The 19,233-nt window shown below is 46.7% G+C and overlaps 1 protein-coding gene across 3 annotated transcripts in view; it reads right to left on the bottom strand.

Moving 5' to 3' along the window:
- Positions 1-66: 66 nt before the first annotated feature.
- Positions 67-19,233, bottom strand: part of NUP85 (nucleoporin 85) — a 28,940-nt gene continuing 9,773 nt past the window's right edge. For 2 of the 3 annotated variants that reach the window (XM_082443249.1, XM_082443248.1), the window contains exons 6-19: positions 18,171-18,240; positions 16,872-16,993; positions 12,878-13,012; positions 12,651-12,773; positions 12,306-12,437; positions 11,953-12,059; positions 4,038-4,121; positions 3,816-3,881; positions 3,475-3,626; positions 2,608-2,725; positions 2,403-2,503; positions 1,071-1,222; positions 637-738; positions 67-248 (exon numbers count right to left, since the gene is read on the bottom strand). In XM_082443249.1, the coding sequence (XP_082299375.1) occupies positions 147-248; positions 637-738; positions 1,071-1,222; positions 2,403-2,503; positions 2,608-2,725; positions 3,475-3,626; positions 3,816-3,881; positions 4,038-4,121; positions 11,953-12,059; positions 12,306-12,437; positions 12,651-12,773; positions 12,878-13,012; positions 16,872-16,993; positions 18,171-18,240 (1,566 nt within the window). In that variant the 3' untranslated portion in view covers positions 67-146. Of the gene's footprint in view, positions 264-636; positions 739-1,070; positions 1,223-2,402; positions 2,504-2,607; positions 2,726-3,474; positions 3,627-3,815; positions 3,882-4,037; positions 4,122-11,952; positions 12,060-12,305; positions 12,438-12,650; positions 12,774-12,877; positions 13,013-16,871; positions 16,994-18,170; positions 18,241-19,233 lie in introns of all 3 variants that reach the window. The other variant, XM_082443250.1, reaches the window with a different exon arrangement.

Genomic DNA, 19,233 nt, shown 5'->3' with positions numbered 1-19,233 from the left:
GGTTTACAGTGGTGGTAGATGAAAACTCCCTAGATGTAAGAACTGTAAGTTCTATAAGAACTTGCCTTATATTTGCAAAAGAAAACATTTATTATTTTAAAAATGTATATACATTGCCTTACAAAGATAACATGTTGGAGCCGGCCTCAGGAACCTTCCAATGAGCCTTCTTTTATAATTGACCGAGCAAGATTTCGTGCAAGAGCAAGTCTCAGCATTTCCACCTTGGTGGTCTCTACATCATCATCCTAAAAGCAAAAAGCCTGCATGAGGCACAGCAGGAAGTTTACCTTCTTTATAGTTCCCAAGACTGTCTAATCCAAAGGTAGATAGAAGGCATATAACATTCAGTAGTATCTTCCAGCAAGTTCTTAATATAAGAGATGGAGCTGCATGCAAAGGACCACTCTGACTGACTGACTGACAGGAAAGAAAAAACAGAGACGAGAACACTAGAATCACCCCATTTTCTCCTAAAAGAAGTTGGTGTGTCACAGTTACAGGTTAAGAGATATCTTAAGAGGCATGTGAGTTTGTAAGGGGCCAACATCTCGGGGGTGGGGGGTACACCTGAGCTAGAAGGAGCCTTTTCTCATCTCCACTGTGCTACCAACAAACTGGAAAAGCTCAGCTGACCTGGAGTTGCTGGGCATCAGGCTCTCCACGCACTGGTCTTTCTGAGGTCAAGTCCTCCAGACATCTCATCAGCTCGTATGTTTGCTCTGCTGAAAAAATCACCTAGGAGAGAGACGCTGCTTCGCTTAGCTGCTCCCCAGCCAAAGCCTGCAGTGGTTTGGGCATGGGCTCAAGCTGAGACAGCCTTTCTTGTATCTCACTTGGAGAAGTGTGCTTTCTGTATGCAGCCCTGGGAGGGTAGAGCAGACCCCCATTCTCACTCCCAGCTCCTGTCAGGGTCCTGGGCTGAGCACTGTCAGTAGACAGATGCCACATTTCAAATTAAGTAGTTTTTCTTGTGTAGATACGGATTTCCAGAGTGGGCGCTATAGGGGAATACGCACGCATGCACGCACACACGCACAGAAGAAAATCACTGTGGACTCAACCTGTACCTGTTTCTGTTCCAAAAGGGGCAAGGCATCTGTTAGTAGTGTCATCCAGAAAGACCGGGGGGCAATCTGGGACGTCATCAATGACAGGAGAAGAGAAGCAGCATCAACAAAACGCTTCTCCCCATATAACCGGTGGAACTCGCGGTACTTTCCTGTTGAGAACAGAGCACACTAAGTCACCTCTGACCCTAAACAAAAGAGACCCCAGACCAGCCTTTCCACAGAGCAAGGAAATTCTTCCAGAGTGGCCTCCAAGCTCACGGGCCAATAAGACCAAAAGGATTCAAAATACACGCTTAAAAGGGGTTCCAGAGAGCCAAACCTGGGAGAATATAAGCATCAATATAAACAAGAGTCATGAATTATAACAGATTGAATAAAATAACCCGTAAGGCCATTACTGATGTAAATGAAAGAATAAACGGGGACCAAGAGGAAGCCTGCCATACAGTGGAATGCCAACTATGAAACACAAGGACTGGCAGTCAGAAAATCACCAGTAGTTACTAAAACTAGTGGGTCAAAGTTTGATGAGAAACAAGACATTAAAAAAAAAAAGAAACAAGACATTTAAATAATCCCAAAGTATCCCTCCACAAATTGTTAAAGGGAAAACCTTTAACCAAGTGACCAAGGTGAACCCCACCAATAAGGGGACAACACTGAGGAGAACACATCACCTCAGTGGAATTCCTGCCCAAATATGTAATCCGAGGCTGCTCATGGATAAACCCCAAGTGAGGACGTTCTACAAGAGAGCTGAACTGACTCTTCAAAAATGTCAAGATTAAGGAAGCACCAAGAAAGGCAGAGGCACTAATGAGACATGAAAACTAAATTCATGAACCTAGACACAAATAAAGGACATTATTGGGACAACTGATGGAATCAGAATATGGATTAGATGAGAGTATTATATCAACGCTGAACCTCCTGATTTTCATAACTGTGGTTAAATAAGAGAATGTTCTTATTCTTAAGCAATGCATGCTCAGGTATTTATGGAGAAAGTCTCCATATAAATCTCCAACTTATTTTCCGACTGTTCCCCCAAAAACCTGACTGAGAGAATAAAACAAATGAGGCAAAGTATAAATAACTGGTGAATCTGGATAAAGTGTGTATGGGAGTTCCTTATTCTTTACACTACTTTCACAACTTCTAAGCCTGAAATTACCAGAAAATAAAACGTTACCAAACAATATCTTTTGCAGAGACTGGTACACAGGGTTCCATGTGTTTTAGACTGGAGAAGCCTAGAACAGTCCCTCCAATCTCCATAACCGTCCACCTGTGCCGAAGGTCCAGGGGACAGAGCCCAGAGAGACTCACCCAGGAACGTCAGTCGATCGCTGAGCATCATGGCTGGCCCCAGGTTGTCAATGAGATCCAAATCAGAAAAGCAGCCTCGCTCACAGTAATCCCTGAGGAACCTACAAGGCCCGGCCCAGAGATCAGAGCAGCAGTCCCAGGCCCACCTCCTCAGCCTCCCAACTGCCCAGGCAGTACCCAGGAAGCACACACAGATTGAGCCCACCTGTCTGAGACCAGCGTGGCAAAGGCGGCATCTTTGGCTCGAATGCTCCAAGAGAGGGCAGAGCCCAGGCGATTGTTGCGGACAGCTTTCATGGCCAAGATCTTACAAATGCTGCGAACTTTGCAGGGAAAACAGTAAAGACAAAACTTTCACCCTACAGATCACTCCATTCCTGAACCCTGCTGGGAAAGGAGCAGCTTCCCACCTCCTCTGAGCTTTACACGGCTTCTCTGTGGGCTGCAAATACAGTTTGGCCCGCAGAACTAGGAACTTTGAGGTTTATAAATTGTCTCCTGGCAGGACTGGCTTTGTGAGTGGGTTTCATTTCAGGGGTGGTAAAAATCTTTGTATTGCTCCCCACAGATCAGCGCCTCCATTATCTGTCCACATGCTGAAAATCCTACCATCCTTTGGGTCTCGAATGCTGTATGCTTTCAGAGACGGTCATAAACATGCAATTACCTCTGGGAAGAACAACAACTTAGGTTTTTATCATTCGACAGTGAGGGAGAGGAGAAGGGGCCACCATCAGCATCGTTCCTTCCCGTGCTCTCCCCGGGCCACCTCCGGTCCTGCTTCCCCACCCAGCCAGCCTTAGCCAGCAACTGCAACCCACCTGGGACAAGTCACCTCGCACCTGCCCCAGCCTGACCTCTGGCAAACGTGTGAGAGAAGTGGGTCAGGACCTTTATAACCAGGCAATGGGCTCGACTGCTTCTAGGTCCCAACGGATCCCTAGCTCTCTGTCCCTCCGCAATGATTTTCCTGCGTTTTGGTTTACCTCCTGGCACCCAGTGCCCAGACGCTCTCCAGTCTGGCTCACACGGCATGAGCATAGAGGGTATGCTGGGAGGAGGGCCAACTCACCTTGCTCAGTCATCTGCCGCTGCTCGCAAACCCGCAGCACCTTGAGGGCTTTCTGCTCTGTGCTCAGAGGGATCCGCTCAATATGCAGCTCCAAGGAAACTCGGCCCAGCTCAGGGCAGTAGTCAAAGTAATCCACCCCCAGCTGCCACAGGCTGCACAGGTCCGAGGAGGACAGACGTGAGGGCCTGGGGCTTGGGAATTAGCACCCAAGGCGGCTCCTCCCCCAGACCGTGCAGCCTTCAGGGAACCAGACGGGAGGGAACACAGTCCAAGCTCCACCGGCAGCAGCTGCCTGCTGAAGAGCGCCCCACTGCCACCCCACGCCCTTGGGGCCGTCCTACCTGTGATGAGCAAAGAGTCCTGAGGCATATTCCAGCAAGAGGAACTCTCTCATGTTGGAGCCAAAGCTGGAATAAAACATAACACGGGACCAAGACTCTGGGCCTGCTCTATTCAGGGCCCCCTTCGGCAGCCCAACCTCCCTTCTAGGCACTCGGTTCAACCCACCCTCAAGAGCGTGGATGGCGGCAAGAAGAGGGTTGGCGTGGCCAAGGCGTACTTACTAGAGGTTGTGCGACTGGAGGAGTTTGCAGTGATCCAGCAGGTCTGTCAGATGGGCCACAAACCACCAGTTGCTCAGGGCGATGCTACAGGTTCAGACACAAGGCAAGACGCAAAGTCAGGATGAGAGGGCATGGCCCACGTGAGTGGAGTGTAAGCAGGAACCCCACGTGTCTTTTGCTTAAAAACGATGGCAGGGACAGAGGCAAGCTGGAATCTGTTTGGGAGCACAGAGTGAGAAGTTTCTGCCCACCAGGTGGGGACTAGTAATAGACACTGAGAAGGACATTCAACCCCCAAAGCAGCAGCCAATGATACTTTTCAATGGAGAATGTCACACAGAAAATGAAATAAAATCCAGGAACCCAATTAGATGTAGAAATTGCGGACACAGAATAACATATAAGAAAAGGACTGAAAGGGACTTCCCTGGCGGTCCAGTGGTTAAGACTCCGCACTTCCAAAGCAGGGAGCACGGGTTCAATCCCTGGTCGGGGAACTAAGATCCCGCATGCCATGCCATGCGGCCGGTGGGGGGGAGGGGGCGGGGAGAATAAAAAAATAGAAAAGGACTGAAAGATTGGTGGGTTTTGATTCTTAATGAAACATGGAATTCAAAAGAACATCTTCTTTTGCATTGGAATTTGCTGTTAATTTTTGTTTCATAGTTTTGATCAGTGTACTTTATGGACACAACTATATATAGGATGTCACTTTAAAAACCATCTTGTGTTATCTATTAATACTTTGTTATCTATTACTACTTTGTATAAATAAATTATTTTTTGTTCGGTTACATGATTTGTAATTTGATTTTATTGGATATGTAATCTGACACATAATGAAAAGTCAGAAGTCCTTCCCCAAACCACATTTTAATCGAAACCTAGAATCATCTGTAGCCCTTGTTAGAAATGACATTTCCTAGGGCCCTCTAAAGGTCTGATTAAATTTTTTACATCATCAACTTCTGTAAACTCTCTAGCGTCATTTTGTGTAGAGTATACTATGCACTTACTGTCAGTGTGCATACATCATTTTGAGTTATATTTTTCATTTGTTACTTGGTGTAGGCCTTCCTGTATCTGTATATAATGCTTGACTATTAAAATCTTGGGAGAGGGAAAAGAAACTTTAATGGTTTCTTTCTGTAAGGCAAGATCAACCCCAAGTAAAGTGGAGGGAGCAGACTAAGGCAACTACACTGTCCCAGGTGTAATCATTCACTAAGGTAAACAATTCTGCTTTCAGGATATAAAAAGAATGGGGATTGGTTTACACTGAATTACTGGATAAATGTTTAAAACTTTTGCCTTCATCTTAGGGATACGGATACTATGATACTTCATCTGCTCCAGAATTCCATCATTATGGAATGTCATTTGGCCTCCCTAAATTTCTTTCATACATTAGATATATTCCAACTTTACTAACAGCTATGCATATGTATCTGACATTCAAAAAACTATGCCAATTTTCAAAAACGCTTGTATTTCTACTACCACCTTTGAACACCAAGCTCTGCAAGTTCATTACAGGCTATACAGAGCATCACGCTCCAATACGTTTTTGTTGTTGCTGCTGGCTGCGCCTCTCCGCTTGAAGGATCTCAGTTCCCCGACCAGGGAGTGAACCCAGTGAAAGCCCAGAACCCTAACCACTAGGCAGACAGGGAACCCCCTTTGCTCAAATTCTTATAGGGTGCTTCCTTGGTCCAGGATTGCCTTTAACGATGACTTTCATAATTTTGTAATTCTGCTGCGTTCCTTCTTGATTTTGTCCTTTTTAGACAAGAGTCCCAATAAATACGATATCTCTTTATGACAGCCCCCTAAACAAACCCTGACTCAATGGATGTTTTGTCTCTTAACTGTTCTAATTTCATCATAGGTCCTTTGTGTATCAAGTTTTTTTTTTACTTGGTTGCGCCAGGTCTTAGTTGCGGCATGCATGTAGGATCTAGGTCCCTGACCAGGGATCGAACCTGGGCCCCCGGCATTGGCAGCGTGGAGTCTTAACCACTGCGCCACCAGGGAAGTCCCAATAATTTAAAAGTTTAAAATACTGTTATTTCATTTACTAGAGAGCGATTTAACAAAGTGTGACAACTGGAACTCCAGGCTGCCCTTTCAGCCAGTCACTTACCTCTCTGTATCCCTTTCATCTATAAAATGGAAGTAATTTTACCTCTTGCCTACCTGGACTGTTTTAAGAAAAAAGTGGTAAAATAGATATAAACTGCTTTAAAAAGAGTATTTTTGAACAGTACTCTATATAAATAAAAAAACAGTAAACCTGAGCTTGAAGTTAACACATAACTTGTCCTCTACTTAAACTGCTTACCAACAACTACGGACATGCTGAAAAGCATAGCTGTGTCCATAGGAAAGCACTGCAAATTGGTTCAAATCCAGTCCTGCTACTCAATGACTGACCACTTCATTTCTTTTAACTTCGGCTTCATTGTCAAAGGGAAGGAATTATAATGGTCAATACAGTGCTTTGAGATTCTGAAGCTATCTTCAGAGTTATGACAAATTCAAATATAATAGATGAAATCAGAAATGACCAGTCCTAAGAATAAAATATCATATAAGGTGAGAAAGTGTATACTGAGAAGATGTAAAAACAAGCTGCCTCCTCACATATAAAATCACGCACATCCCCCACACCTCCCAGAATAAGTTCTCTATAGAAAATTAGTCATGAGGGTTGTCTGAACAGAGGGCTGAAGGATGAGAAGGAACCTGCCAGAGGAAGACAAGGGAAAGGAGCATTCCTGAAATAGAGGAAACAGCCAGTGTGAAGGCTCAGCAGTGGCAAGTAAGCTTGTCTTGTTCCCACTTCAAAATGAAGCCCGTGTGACTCAAACTTCAAGACAGGTGGAGGCCAGCTCACTTAGGGCCTTGTGATGAGAAACCACAGGGACAGTGAACAGGAGAATGGTGTGGTTTAAGTTTTAAAAGATCACTTAGGCTCTTCTGTGATAATGGACGGTACAGAGACAGGTGATGGTGGGAAGCCAGTAAGGGGCCACCTGTTAACGGTTCAGGGAAGGGCTTCCCCGGTGGCACAGTGGTTAGGAATCCACCTGCCAAGGCAGGGTACACAGGTTCAACCCCTGGCCCCGGAAGATCCCACATGCCGCGTAACAACTAGGCCCGTGCGCCGCAACTAGTGAGCCTGCGCTCTGGAGCCCGTGAGCCACAACTACTGAGCCCACGTGCCACAACTACTGAAGCCCGTGCTCCACGACGAGAGAAGCCACTGCACCACAACCAAGAGTAGCCCCCGCTCGCCACATCTAGAGGAAGCCCGCGCGCAGCAACGAAGACCCAACGCAGCCAAAAATAAATAAATAAATTAAAAAAAAAAAAAAAACAGTTCAGGGTAACAGTGATGGGGCTGGGCCATGCCAGTGGCTGGGGAGGGAGCGAGAAGTAGCTGGTTGTGAGATATGTTGTTTGGTTTTTTTTAATAAATTTATTTATTTATTTATTTATTTATTTTTGGCTGCGTTGGGTGTTCGTTGCTGCGTGTGGGCTTTCTCTAGTTGCCGCAAGCAGGGGCTACTCTTTGTTGTGGTGCCAGCTTCTCACTGCAGTGGCTTCTCTTGTTACGGAGCACGGACTCTAGGTGCGGGGGCTTCAGTAGTTGTGGCACGTGGGCTCGGTAGTTGTGGCTCACGGGCTCTAGAGCGCAGGCCCAGCAGTTGTGGCGCACGGGCTTAGTTGCTCTGCGGTACGTGGGATCTTTCCAGACCAGGGCTTGAACCGCAAGTCCCCTGCATTGGCAGGCAGATTCTTAACCACTGTGCCACCAGAGGAGCCCCAAGATATGTTTTCAAGTTGAGCTAATAGGACTTACCAATAGACTGGTTAGTGCTTAAGTTGAGCTAATAGGACTTACCAATAGACTGGTTAGTGCTTAAGAACTCAGTAAACAGTATGGACTTTGGTGAAGGGCTTTGGGTCCAAATACCCACAGAGCCCCTTGTTAGCTGGCAGGGTGACTTTATTAGGCCTCACATTCCTTGTTTGTAAGATAGGCATGAAATAATAGCACCTAAGGTTTGTTGCATGATAAAATGAAATACTCCATAAAAGCTAATAAATGTGAACTATTATTATCACCATCCCTGTAATTATTACCACTTTGTACACAGGTGACTGTACTGGCCTTAGGACTGGTCTCCCAGCCACCAGCCTTGCTGTCCTCACGCTCTTCAGACTGCTCTTTCTCAAATACAAATTTCATGGCACTGTCCTGCTGAAAATCCTCAGTGGCTCCCCATTTTCATAAAGTCAAAACTATGGGGAATAGTTTATTTGGTCCTTGATATCTGATTTCTTTCCTACCTCTGTCACCAATTCAAGCCACCTCTCATTTAGTCTTTTGGTTCTATAGAGATGTTTGCAGTTCCTTAAGCAGGTAACAGACCATATTTCTTCCCTGCCTGTGCCTTCTGCCATGCTTTCTCTCTGCCTAAAATGACCTTTTCTAGTGTTCTTCACTAAACTTTTCAGGAATCAACCTAAGTTTAGCCTCCTTAAGGAGCTTTTCCTGACTTCCAATCTGATATAGGGTCCTCTTTTAAGGGATCCCACAACATCTGGTCTAGACTGTAAACTCCATACAAGAAAAACTGCTGTAATTTCAAAGCTTGGTACAGTGTGAGGCACATAACAGATGTCTGATAAATGCGGAACGAGTTTCACTTAAAAAGAAAGAGGTGGGGGAGTAGGCTGGGTGAGGGGGAAACAATATCTCAGCCTCCCAAAACAGCTGCTGTTACCCAGACTTCTAGCTGATGGTTACGGCAATACAGCCAGCAAGGGGGCTGTGGAAGACCCCGGAGCTAAGGCAGCCACGACACACGCCAGTCTGCACAGCCCTCGGGTGTCTTCCCAGAGGGCACACCAGCCTCAGGGCTGCAGGGCAGCGACCACTGAGGCCAAGAACTAATGAAAAGGCTTGAGTGACCGAGACTGGAAGAAGTGCTAAATGAAAACGGACACCAGGGTCTTGTGCAAGTCTGAACAACACAGGTTTTGGATGTTCACACACATATAAAATGGAGAATTCCGAATGCAGGCTCTAAATGGAACAAGTGAACAAGCCCACTGTTCAAAGATGTCCAGGGAAGACTTAATTAGCTGCGCTGGGGTGGCCTCTGCTGGAAAAGGGAGAACTCTGGGGCCAGGAAGACCCGCGAAGGCCTATGGTGAAGGCCCTACCCTGGGTTAACAACTGTAACCCTCCAATGGACTGTGTGCCCTGCACTGGGGCTGCTGTCACCCCCTCATGCCAACCCCATGTCCTGCTTTTCTGGTGGCTCTGCAGCAACCACTGCCTCTGACCAGCCAAGATCTGGTGGCTGTGGACCTTCTTCTGTGAATAGAGCGGGAGGGTCTGTACACACCGCTCTACCCTGAAGCCAAGGTAACGGGCTGGGCCAAAGGTCTGACAAGAAGATTCTAGATTAGGCAAACATTAAACTGGACCTCTTCTTAGTTTTTTTTTTTTTTAATTAATTAATTTATTTATTTATTTATGGCTGTGTTGGGTCTTCGTTTCTGTGCGAGGGCTTTCTCTAGTTGCGGCAAGTGGGGGCCACTCTTCATCGCGGTGCGCGGGCCTCTCACTATCGTGGCCTCTCTTGTTGGGAGCACAGGCTCCAGACACGCAGGCTCAGCAATTATGGCTCACGGGCCTAGTCGCTCTGCGGCATGTGGGATCTTCCCAGACCAGGGCTCGAACCCGTGTCCCCTGCATTGGGAGGCAGATTTTCAACCACTGCACCACCAGGGAAGCCCCTCTTCTTAGTTTTTGAAGGCAGACCTATCTCCTTTTAGTTCGATACTTCTGGAGGACTTTAAGAGCGCCAGGAAGATGCCACCTTGCCCAGCTCCCTGTGGAGTGCGTAGCAGCTCCTGTTCTCCTTTTGCTAGACAGCAAGAAGTAGCGGCTGCACGCCAGAGGGGAAGAGACGAGCCCTTCAGCTGCGGGGATAACAGGCAAACACGTGGCCCTTCAGCTGCGGGGATAACAGGCAAACACGTGGCCCTTCAGCAGGGGCTGATCAACGGTGGCCTCCAAGGGCCTCTATGCTCTGCTTCAGGATCCCTCTCTGCTCCTTAGGGCCTGGCATAGTTGACATGGGGGTAATCAGGTGCCCCTATAGAAAGCTCCCTTCTAGCGCCTTGAGTAAGGATTCCCCTCATTCCCCTTTCACAGGGTAGTCATGAATCCAGCTGACATCACACCCAAAGCAGCAAGGCTCTCCTATACCACCAGCCCACTGGCCCAACCCCAGACAGACACACCCCTCTTCCCTGGGAACCGAGCTTGGGCCTGACTGGTACAACACTGGAGAAAGCAGGTGTTCACGAGGCCCCAGATCCAATCCTTCCCCATCCAGGAGGGCGTTATGTCTAAAACTGTGCTACTCTCTCTGAAGGTACCTCAGCCCTTCTTCCAATTCGTGGATGAGGTCCCGGGACTTGCTTTTCAGTGCCTCTTTCAGAATAGGGTAGGAAGTAGCTTCCTGATCAGAAAAACCCAAACTCCTAGATTCACAGCTAACAGAACTACCTCAGATCCTTTCCTGCTTGCCGGAGCAAGAGACACCCAGCCTGAGGGGCTGCAAGCCTTACCCTTCCTCAACTGGCATGAGAGTGATGCTGTTTTCTGTGGCGTTCATAAAAGCCTCTCCTCTTTGTTGGCATGTCCGTATCTTTTCCTTCTACTGCCACTGAAAAGAACAAGGTGCTTTCCCTTTTTATTGTCCTTCCTCCTTGCTCTGTTCAAATCTGTTTTGATCTTAAAAATCAGATGTGGCTTATGAAGGAAGCCCGGGAAGAAATGACCCCCTGCTGTTTAGACAACATATTCAGCAATGCCTCTTACTTCGAATTATAGGCGGAGTCCCTGACGAAGCCAAATAACGATGTGCGAGCGCCTCTGGAAGTTATTCTCGCTAACCCTCCATGCAGATGCCACGCTGGCCCCCAGCCACCATCAGCTGAATTCTGTAAGTCATCTTCCAGCTCCACTAAAGTCCCTATTTTACAGGTTTGTGCAAAGAATACTGACACAAAACCCCTTTTCCTTTCTCCAAATCTAACACCATTTTCTTGAAGCCCTGGCTTGCTTTCGGCCAAACAGGAAGAGTAAGGTAGGGGGTAAGACCTTCCCACTGCCCAGATCTACTAACAAAGATCCAGTCAAAGTCAGTGAATTTGATACTCGAGCAAGGCCATCTGCTCCAGTTCCCAACCTTCTCCCTTCTCCAAGTCTTTGGTGCAACACCTACTTTTCCAGGCTGTACAAGAAGAGAGGGTAAATTCTTTCTGACTTACTGCACATGGGAATTTCTGGAAAGCTTTACCTTGGATTCAGTTTCACATTCCCTTTCCTGCCTTGCTGAAGGTTCGGGGAGAGGTCTGGGGAGAGGGCTGATACAGAATCCCTGCTCTGAACAGACCCAGCCGGGAGCCTAATGGTGTGGTGGCTCTTGGCTCACCAGAGAGTGAGACTGTTGAGAAGTCCCTTAAGGTGGCTGCATGTCCATCAGGTTCCAAGAAATAAGTTTGCTGGCTGTTTCTGGATTTTAAATATCAAAGTAATGTCCTGCAATGCTATTTTAAGTAAACATCCCCGAAATGCAAACTGTTATAGACACAGTAGCCCTCTAGCCTCAGGAAGGCCCCCAGGCTTGTCCAAAGAGAAGCCACTGTCTACCTAATGTGGCTGTGGAGGGGAAGCAGGTCTGTGGCAAGAAGGTTAAGACACCAGCAAGAAGGAACAGGACGTCCTAGAGAAGGATGGCAGTGATGGCTGAACAACACTGTGAACGTACTTAACTGAACTGCACACGTAAGATGGTTAGAATGGTCATGGTGCAGCAGGTCCTACCTGCACTCCTTGATCACTTGGTGGATGTCAAACTCGAAGGCTGCCATCAAAATGTTGTCCAGGGGTTCTGGGCTGCTCTCACCTCCCAGAAACAGGTCAAGGCTGGACTGTGGAAAGGTAGTGACCCATTCAATCTCCAGACGGAAGCAGAGACTCAAGGGGGCAGGCAGAGTTGCTGTATAGGCAACACTGGAGAAGGGTGATGGGGTCCTTCAAAAAGGGCCAAAGGAAAGCTCTTGCCTGTTCTCCAGGGAGGTTCAACTCAATGAAGCCACATGGTGAAAATGACCAGCAGGGAGCAGAGCCCCCAGGATCCCTACTCCCCACCCCCGCCCCAAGGCGCTCAGACTCACCTGGGCATAGAAGTGCAGATCCGTGGGTTTTACCGTGGGGTGAGAGTACAGGAGCCGGGTCACGAGGAAGTGATACCAGGTACTCAGAAGCCCCTTCTGCTCCAGCAGGGCAGCTTCTTCTCCCAGCATGACCTGACAAGAGAGGTGCTCTCCCTTAGGTCTGGGGGTGACTTCCCGATAATGCTCCTGACCTCGACCAGAGCATCTGGTTTGAAAGCTCTTGCCGCCTTCCCTCAGAGCCAATAAACAGCCCTGTCTCAGGAGGACCTGTCGTTGCTGCACTGGATGCCAGAGCCCCCGGGGGAAGCCAGGGAAGACCCTGGCCTGGACTTGCTTCCCACAGACCTTGCAGAGAGACTCGAGGTGAGGACTGGAGGCGAACGTGCCGTCCTGGAGGTGCCGCTCACATTCCTCGTGCCAGTGCTGCCACTTCAGCTCCAGCTCCGTTAGTGTCTGAGTGTTACCAGGCTACGGGAAGAGACGCAGAGAGATGCCATCACCACACAAACCCCTTACACTCATTGAACGAGCCCACCTCCATGACCCAGAAGAGCAGGGCTGCTCGCACGTACGCTGAGAACAGGCATGGTCCTCATCAGGTCCCCAAGGATTCGGCACATGCCTGCAGAGGTGGGGCTGCTGTCGGCCTCCTTGGAGAGCATCTGTCGGGCCTCATCCAGCCGGCCCTGCAGCACCAAGACGGTCACCTGGGAGGACGCCCAAGAACACAAGCATTCACGGGAGGCTCAGAAGCCACTCCCCTCAGCCCACACTGGCTTCCTAGCCTTGGAGAAACGTGATGGTTCCTTCCCTCCAGAGGTAATCCAATTCATCCAATCTCCCAGTTTCAACCTATACCATGCTTTTCAAACTGCACGTTGTAACCCATTGCAGGCTATGACCAACTTTTAAAAAATAAATAAAATAGAAAATAAAATATACCAGAGTGCATCAAATAAAGTATTGGTTCATAAACGTTTCAGTTCAAATACATATACATGTATATATACAAACACTCAGTATAAATACAGTTGATCCTTTCTATTCAGATTCCATATTTGTGAATATGCCTACCTGCTAAAACTTATTTGTAACCCCAAAGTCAATATCCGAGGTGCTTTCACCATCATCTGTGGACATGTGCAGAGGGGCAAAAAATTTGAGTCACCTGATGTGCACATTCCCAGCTGAGACTGAACAAGGTGGCACTCTACATTCTGGTATCAGCTCTCACACTAAACTAGTGTCTTTCTGGTGATCTATTTAGTGCCACATTTTTTGCATTTTTGTGCTTCTTGTTGGGCCCCCAAGCATTGTGCTGAAGTGCTGCCCGATTCCTAACTGCAAAGAAGGCTATGACATGCCATACAGAGAATGTATGTGTTAGATAAGGTAAGAGAACATACGTGTTAGATATACGTGTTCGTTCAGGCAAGGATTATAGTGCTGCTGGCCATGAGTTCAATTTTAATGAATCAATAATACATATTAAATAAGGTGTCTTGAAACACAAACATACACAAAACAAGATTATAAATTGATCAGCGGACAAAAATGTTGTGACCAGGGACTTCCCTGGTGGCGCAGTGGTTAAGAATCCACCTGCCAGTGCAGGGGACACGGGTTCGGGGTTCGAGCTCTGGTCTGGGAAGATCCCACATGCCGCAGAGCAACTAAGCCCGGCTGCCACAACTACTGAGCCTGCGCTCTAGAGCCCATGGAGCCACAACTACTGAGCCCGTGTGCCACAACTACTGAAGCCCACATGCTCTAGGGCCTGTGCTTCGCAGCAAGAGAAGCCACCACCACAAGGAGAAAGCATGCGCACCGCAATGAAGAGTAGCCCCCACTCGCCATGGCTAGAGAAAGCCTGCGTGCAGCAATGAAGACCCAATGCAGACAAAAATAAATAAAATAAATAAATTTATTTAAAAAAAAAAAAACACCCAAGGATGGGATTATGGGCACCATGCCAGGAAGAGGCGAGACTGGCTGGGCAGACAACTAAAAAAAAAAAAATGTTCTGACCAGAGGCTTGAAAGAACCCTGTAATTCCCCTACAAAGAGCAATGGTTCAGTAATCGAGAGCTCAGGGCTCCAGGCAACTTTATAGACCATAACTATCATGAATAATGAGAATCAACATTATATACATACAAGTATATATGTAAAACATACACAGTAAAAGTTCTTCCATTAAGCCACGCTCAAAAAAACCAAGGATATATACGCTGACAAGTCCCCAGTTCCTCTCTGTAGCCTGGACTTCCTTCTCTGAATTCCAGACGTGTATATCCTACTGCCAGTCAGTGTCTCCACTTGGCTCTCCTAGGCATCTTGTTTAACATGCCTAAAAGTAAACACCTCGGCACCTCCAACTCACCAACCCACATTCGTCTATTTCTTACACATCCAATCCATTAGCAAATCCTATCACTGTATCTTTAAACTGCATCCAGAATCAAATCACTTCTCACCATCTCCTCCGCTCAGCTCCTACCCTTGTCCAAGTTGCCACCACCTACCTCTGCCTGGTTTAGGACCTCAGCCTTCAAACTGGTCTCTCTGCTCTGCCTTTGCTCTGTTCTCAGCAGTTTAGCCAGAGGACCCTTTGGAAACCTAAGTTAGATCACAGCGCTCCTTCGCCTGACTCTCCAATGTCCCCCTCACCCCATCTGACTCAGGAGTAAAATGGGAGCTCTAACCTTGTCCATCAACTAGCTCATACATTTATGCCCTTCAACGAATTTAATCATAGCAGCCATGTGGGGTAGGTGTTGTTATTATCTCCATGGCACAGAGGAGGGAACTAAAGGCTGCTAAGTAGCTCATTCAAGAGCTCACAGCTGGTAAGAGGCAGAGCTGGGACACTAACCCGGGCAGTTTGGCACCACAGGCCACGTTCTTGCCACTCAGCTACGCTGCCTCTCTAAAAGCTAAAGCCCTTACCCCTCCTCGCCTCCTTCAGGTCTCTGCTCACATGTCACCCCACAAGGGAGGCCTTCCTTGACACCCCTACTCTAGCACTCCCAATTCCCTTCCCTTGCTTTATTTCTCTCCACAGCACTTCACTTTTACACATGCTACATATTCGACTTGTTTCTGTATTTATCTCCTGTCTCCTCACCCAGGATGTAAGCTCCGTAAGGGCAGGAATCATTGCCCTCTTTGGTCATGGCTGTTTCCGCAGTGCCTGCAAACAGTAGCACTCAATAAATACTCAGTGAATGAATCGGAGACTCAAAATCTAGGTCCAATAATTTCTGAGCAAAGTCTCTCCCCCTTACCTGCATAGATCTCCTGGCACCAAAAGGCCCAGGAACAGCCTCGAAGGCGACAACTCCTTACTTGAATTTCAGATTTTATAAGTCTCCATTATTCAAGTCAACCAGCAACCTCCTCCCTGCTTCCTCCCAACTGTGTCACAGGTCAGTAGAGGTGACTGGGAAAGTACTGCTCTCACAGAAACAGAATACATACACACAGGCTGACTTTCAAAGTGATAATCCAAAGTGACTTTGGGATCATCAATGTCTTTGTTTTGTTTTTGCTTTTTAAATATTTATTTATTTATTTATTTAGGCTGTGCCAGGTCTGAGTTGCAGCACGCAGGATCTTCTTTGTGGCATACAGGCTCTTTACTTGTGGCATGCGGAATCTTTAGTTGTGGCATGCGTGTGGGACCTAGTTCCCTGACCAGGGATCAAACCCAGGCCCCTTGCGTTGGGAGCGCGGAGTCTTAGCCACTGCGCCACCAGGGAAGTCCCAAGGTCTTTGTTTTTAATAGCTTTACTGAGTTACATTTTACACATTATAAACATTCACCTGTTTAAGTGTATAATTCGATGAATTTTAGTGAGTTCCCAAAGTTGTGCACCATCACCACAATCCAGTTTTAGAATATTTCTATCACCTCAAAACAACTCTCATGCTCCTTTATATCAAACCCCTACTCCAGCACCTATCCGTTGGTTTTGTATTATCTTCATGTCTTCTAATCCTTAGATCCACAAAGAAATCAAAATTCCCTTCTCACTGCAAAGTCTACAAAGCATTACTTTTCTTACATGATAACTTAGCTCAAAACTCTCCCACAGGGCTTCCCTGGTGGTTCAGTGGTTAAGAATCTGCCTGCCAATGCAGGGGACAGGGGTTCGAGCCCTGGTCCGGGAAGATCCCACATGCCGCGGAGCAACTAAGCCCACGTGTCTAGAGTCCGTGCTCCGCAACAAGAGAAGCCACCGCAATGAGAAGCCCGCGCACCACAATGAAGAGTAGCCCCCGCTCGCCACAACTAGAGAAAGCCCGGCACAGCAACAAAGACCCAACACAGCCAAAAATAAATAAATTAAATAAATAAACTTACTTAAAAAAATAAAAAAAAAAACCTTTCCCACAGAGCAGGGAAGGAAAGAGAAAAGACCTAAGCACGTCTCCATAACTGCAGACTCAATAAACCAAGTGCACACAGGCTCAGCAGGCAAACCCTCAGGCCTGCCTGTGAGCACAGGGAAAAGAGAATATAAGGTGGAAGGCAGGGAGGCCCAGCCTGCACGAGGGTCTTACCAAGTTCCAGAATCTCTCATGTTTGCTTGGATTCTCACTGCCCAGAACATCTGCCGACAAACTGTCCACCTCACACACGTGCAGTTGGACCCAGTCAAGGAGGTGAAGGAGAAGAGGGCCGGCTGGAAGGAAAAACTCTCGTCACATACAAAAGCAGTAAATTCCACTTTCCCAAAGTACAGAGAATGTAGGACACACGAGCTATGTAGGAAGTGGTTTATCCCTCTTAAGTGAGCACACATGTGGTCCTGAATAAAGGGCTGAGCTAGCAAATAGACTTTTATGGAATGCTTCCTCTGGCCAGGCAGCTCCACCTTTCACTGAATCCTGGGAAGGGCCGGACATGAGACCCAGACCTCACCACCCCACCACCCCCCAGATTCTTCAGAACTACGCAATACTCACTGGCTATGTAAGTCATGGCCATATAGGGACTGGTACTGACTAGATGCCAGGTATGCAACAATGATAAAAACATAGCGACAGCCCTCAAAATCTACTGGAGGCGGGCAGATAAACAACTAATTTTAATTTCAAGTTGCTCCGTGCTTTAGCAGGAGTATGAATAAAAAGCTATGACTACACAGAGACCATTAATACACATTTATGAATAACAGTAAACAAAAACCATTAAAAGAATGCAAAAAAAGCCTGTAGCACCTCCACAGAGAGCCCACTCAAGCCAGGATACCGTACTGACCACAATTTTATTCAAGATCAACAGAATAATTCGGAGTGGACCATTAACTTGTAGGGTTGCCCCTGCCCCAATCACTAGTGAAAGAATTCTCAAAGTGACTTTGCCGCCTACCACCTAATTCCTCTTCATATCCGTAAAACCTTTTTCCTTTTTTAAATTTTAAACAACAGAAATGTATTGTCTCACATTTCTGGAGGCTAAAAGTCTGAGACTAATGTGTTGGAAGGGTTGGTTCCTTCGGAGGCTAAGGAAGAACCCGTGCCACGCCCCTCCCCTAGCTTCTCCTAAAACTTTCTTAAGCTTGACCAGTCCATGATATAAATATCGACCACCCCTTTCGCACGCTAGTTTAATATCTGTTTTCTTGGTATTTTTCAGGGGTCACCTGCCTAAGATTTTAGATTTTCAGAAGATTGTCTGATTCTTTTTGCAGTATCTGACAAAACGGCAGGCTTCTTTGGGTATCATGTAATACTTTCTGATGGTTATGTTGATGAAAAGCAATGAAAAGAGCATTCTAGGCAACAAAACACTCATCACAGCATCGAAAAGGGCAGGGGGACACCTTTGATGTTGTGACAAGATGATTCTGTGCTCACCTGGGGCTACTTCAATAAAAAGAATCTCACAAAGGTTCCAAATGAGCTCCATTGCTGACAGACTGGAGACCTAAGGAAGAAATGGAGACAAAGTTTTGACTGAAAACGTTCCTGAGGTTTTTTCTTAAAGCAAAGAAACAAAGGAGAGCTTGAAACACATCATGGTCATTCATTAACTCAACATTTACTGACTATTCCTATGGCAGGGTTTCCCACAAGGCAGCCAGTGAGAGAATTTTAGGGGGTGGGGCACAGACTAATATTTTCTATTTTAATGGTTGTGGTTTTAGTTTAACGTGCATTAGAAAAATATAACTAGCTCATTATACCCATGATCTTGATGAATATTATGGTTTAGGAAGAGGCTTTGAGTGAAAAGGGAGAGACGATTTTTAGAAAAATGTTCACTAAATAATATTACAATATACAGATACAGCAAAAATTGTGAAGCTGGTATTCAAGGGACTGACACTTAGGAAACAGTCTACTAAAAAGCAAACCCGGGACTTCCCTGGAGGTCCAGTGGTTAAGACTGCGCACTTCCAACGCAGGGGGGCGCAGGTCTGGGAACCAAGATCCCACGTGCCGTGGCCAAAACAAAAAACAAAAAAAAACACAAACCCAATATAAGACACCAAAATAAATCGGATCTGGACCCTGCCCTTAGGAATATGCAGTATTCCCTCCCCCACCATTCTTCTGTGCAAAATCACAAAATACCTTAATCATAAGGAAAAATAAATGTTTTGATGACAGAGATAATGCACCAGTCCCTATTCACTACTGAGTTTGAACAATATCAAAATTCTAACCAAAGAAAGAGAATTCTTTAAGTCATCTTCCAACTAAAGTTAAACAACCGGCAGCTTAAAAATGCTGGGTTCATTAGCTGAGTACAGTTTATGAGACTAACCAGTGATTCCAAAAGCTTAGCTCACTACCTCAGGTGACACAATGTGATTAGGATTTATATTTCCCACAAGAGTTGAAAACTAATACAAGTATTTATCAAGCACATCCTTGTGTTCCAATGTGCAAGGCCTTGAAGGGGGCACCGGGAAGT

The sequence above is a fragment of the Balaenoptera physalus genome (assembly GCF_965194825.1).
Source record: "Balaenoptera physalus genome assembly, chromosome: 20".
Classification (NCBI taxonomy): Eukaryota; Metazoa; Chordata; class Mammalia; order Artiodactyla; family Balaenopteridae; genus Balaenoptera; species Balaenoptera physalus.
Note: the sequence above shows the minus strand (reverse complement) of the source record. Positions and strands in the feature narration are given on the sequence as shown.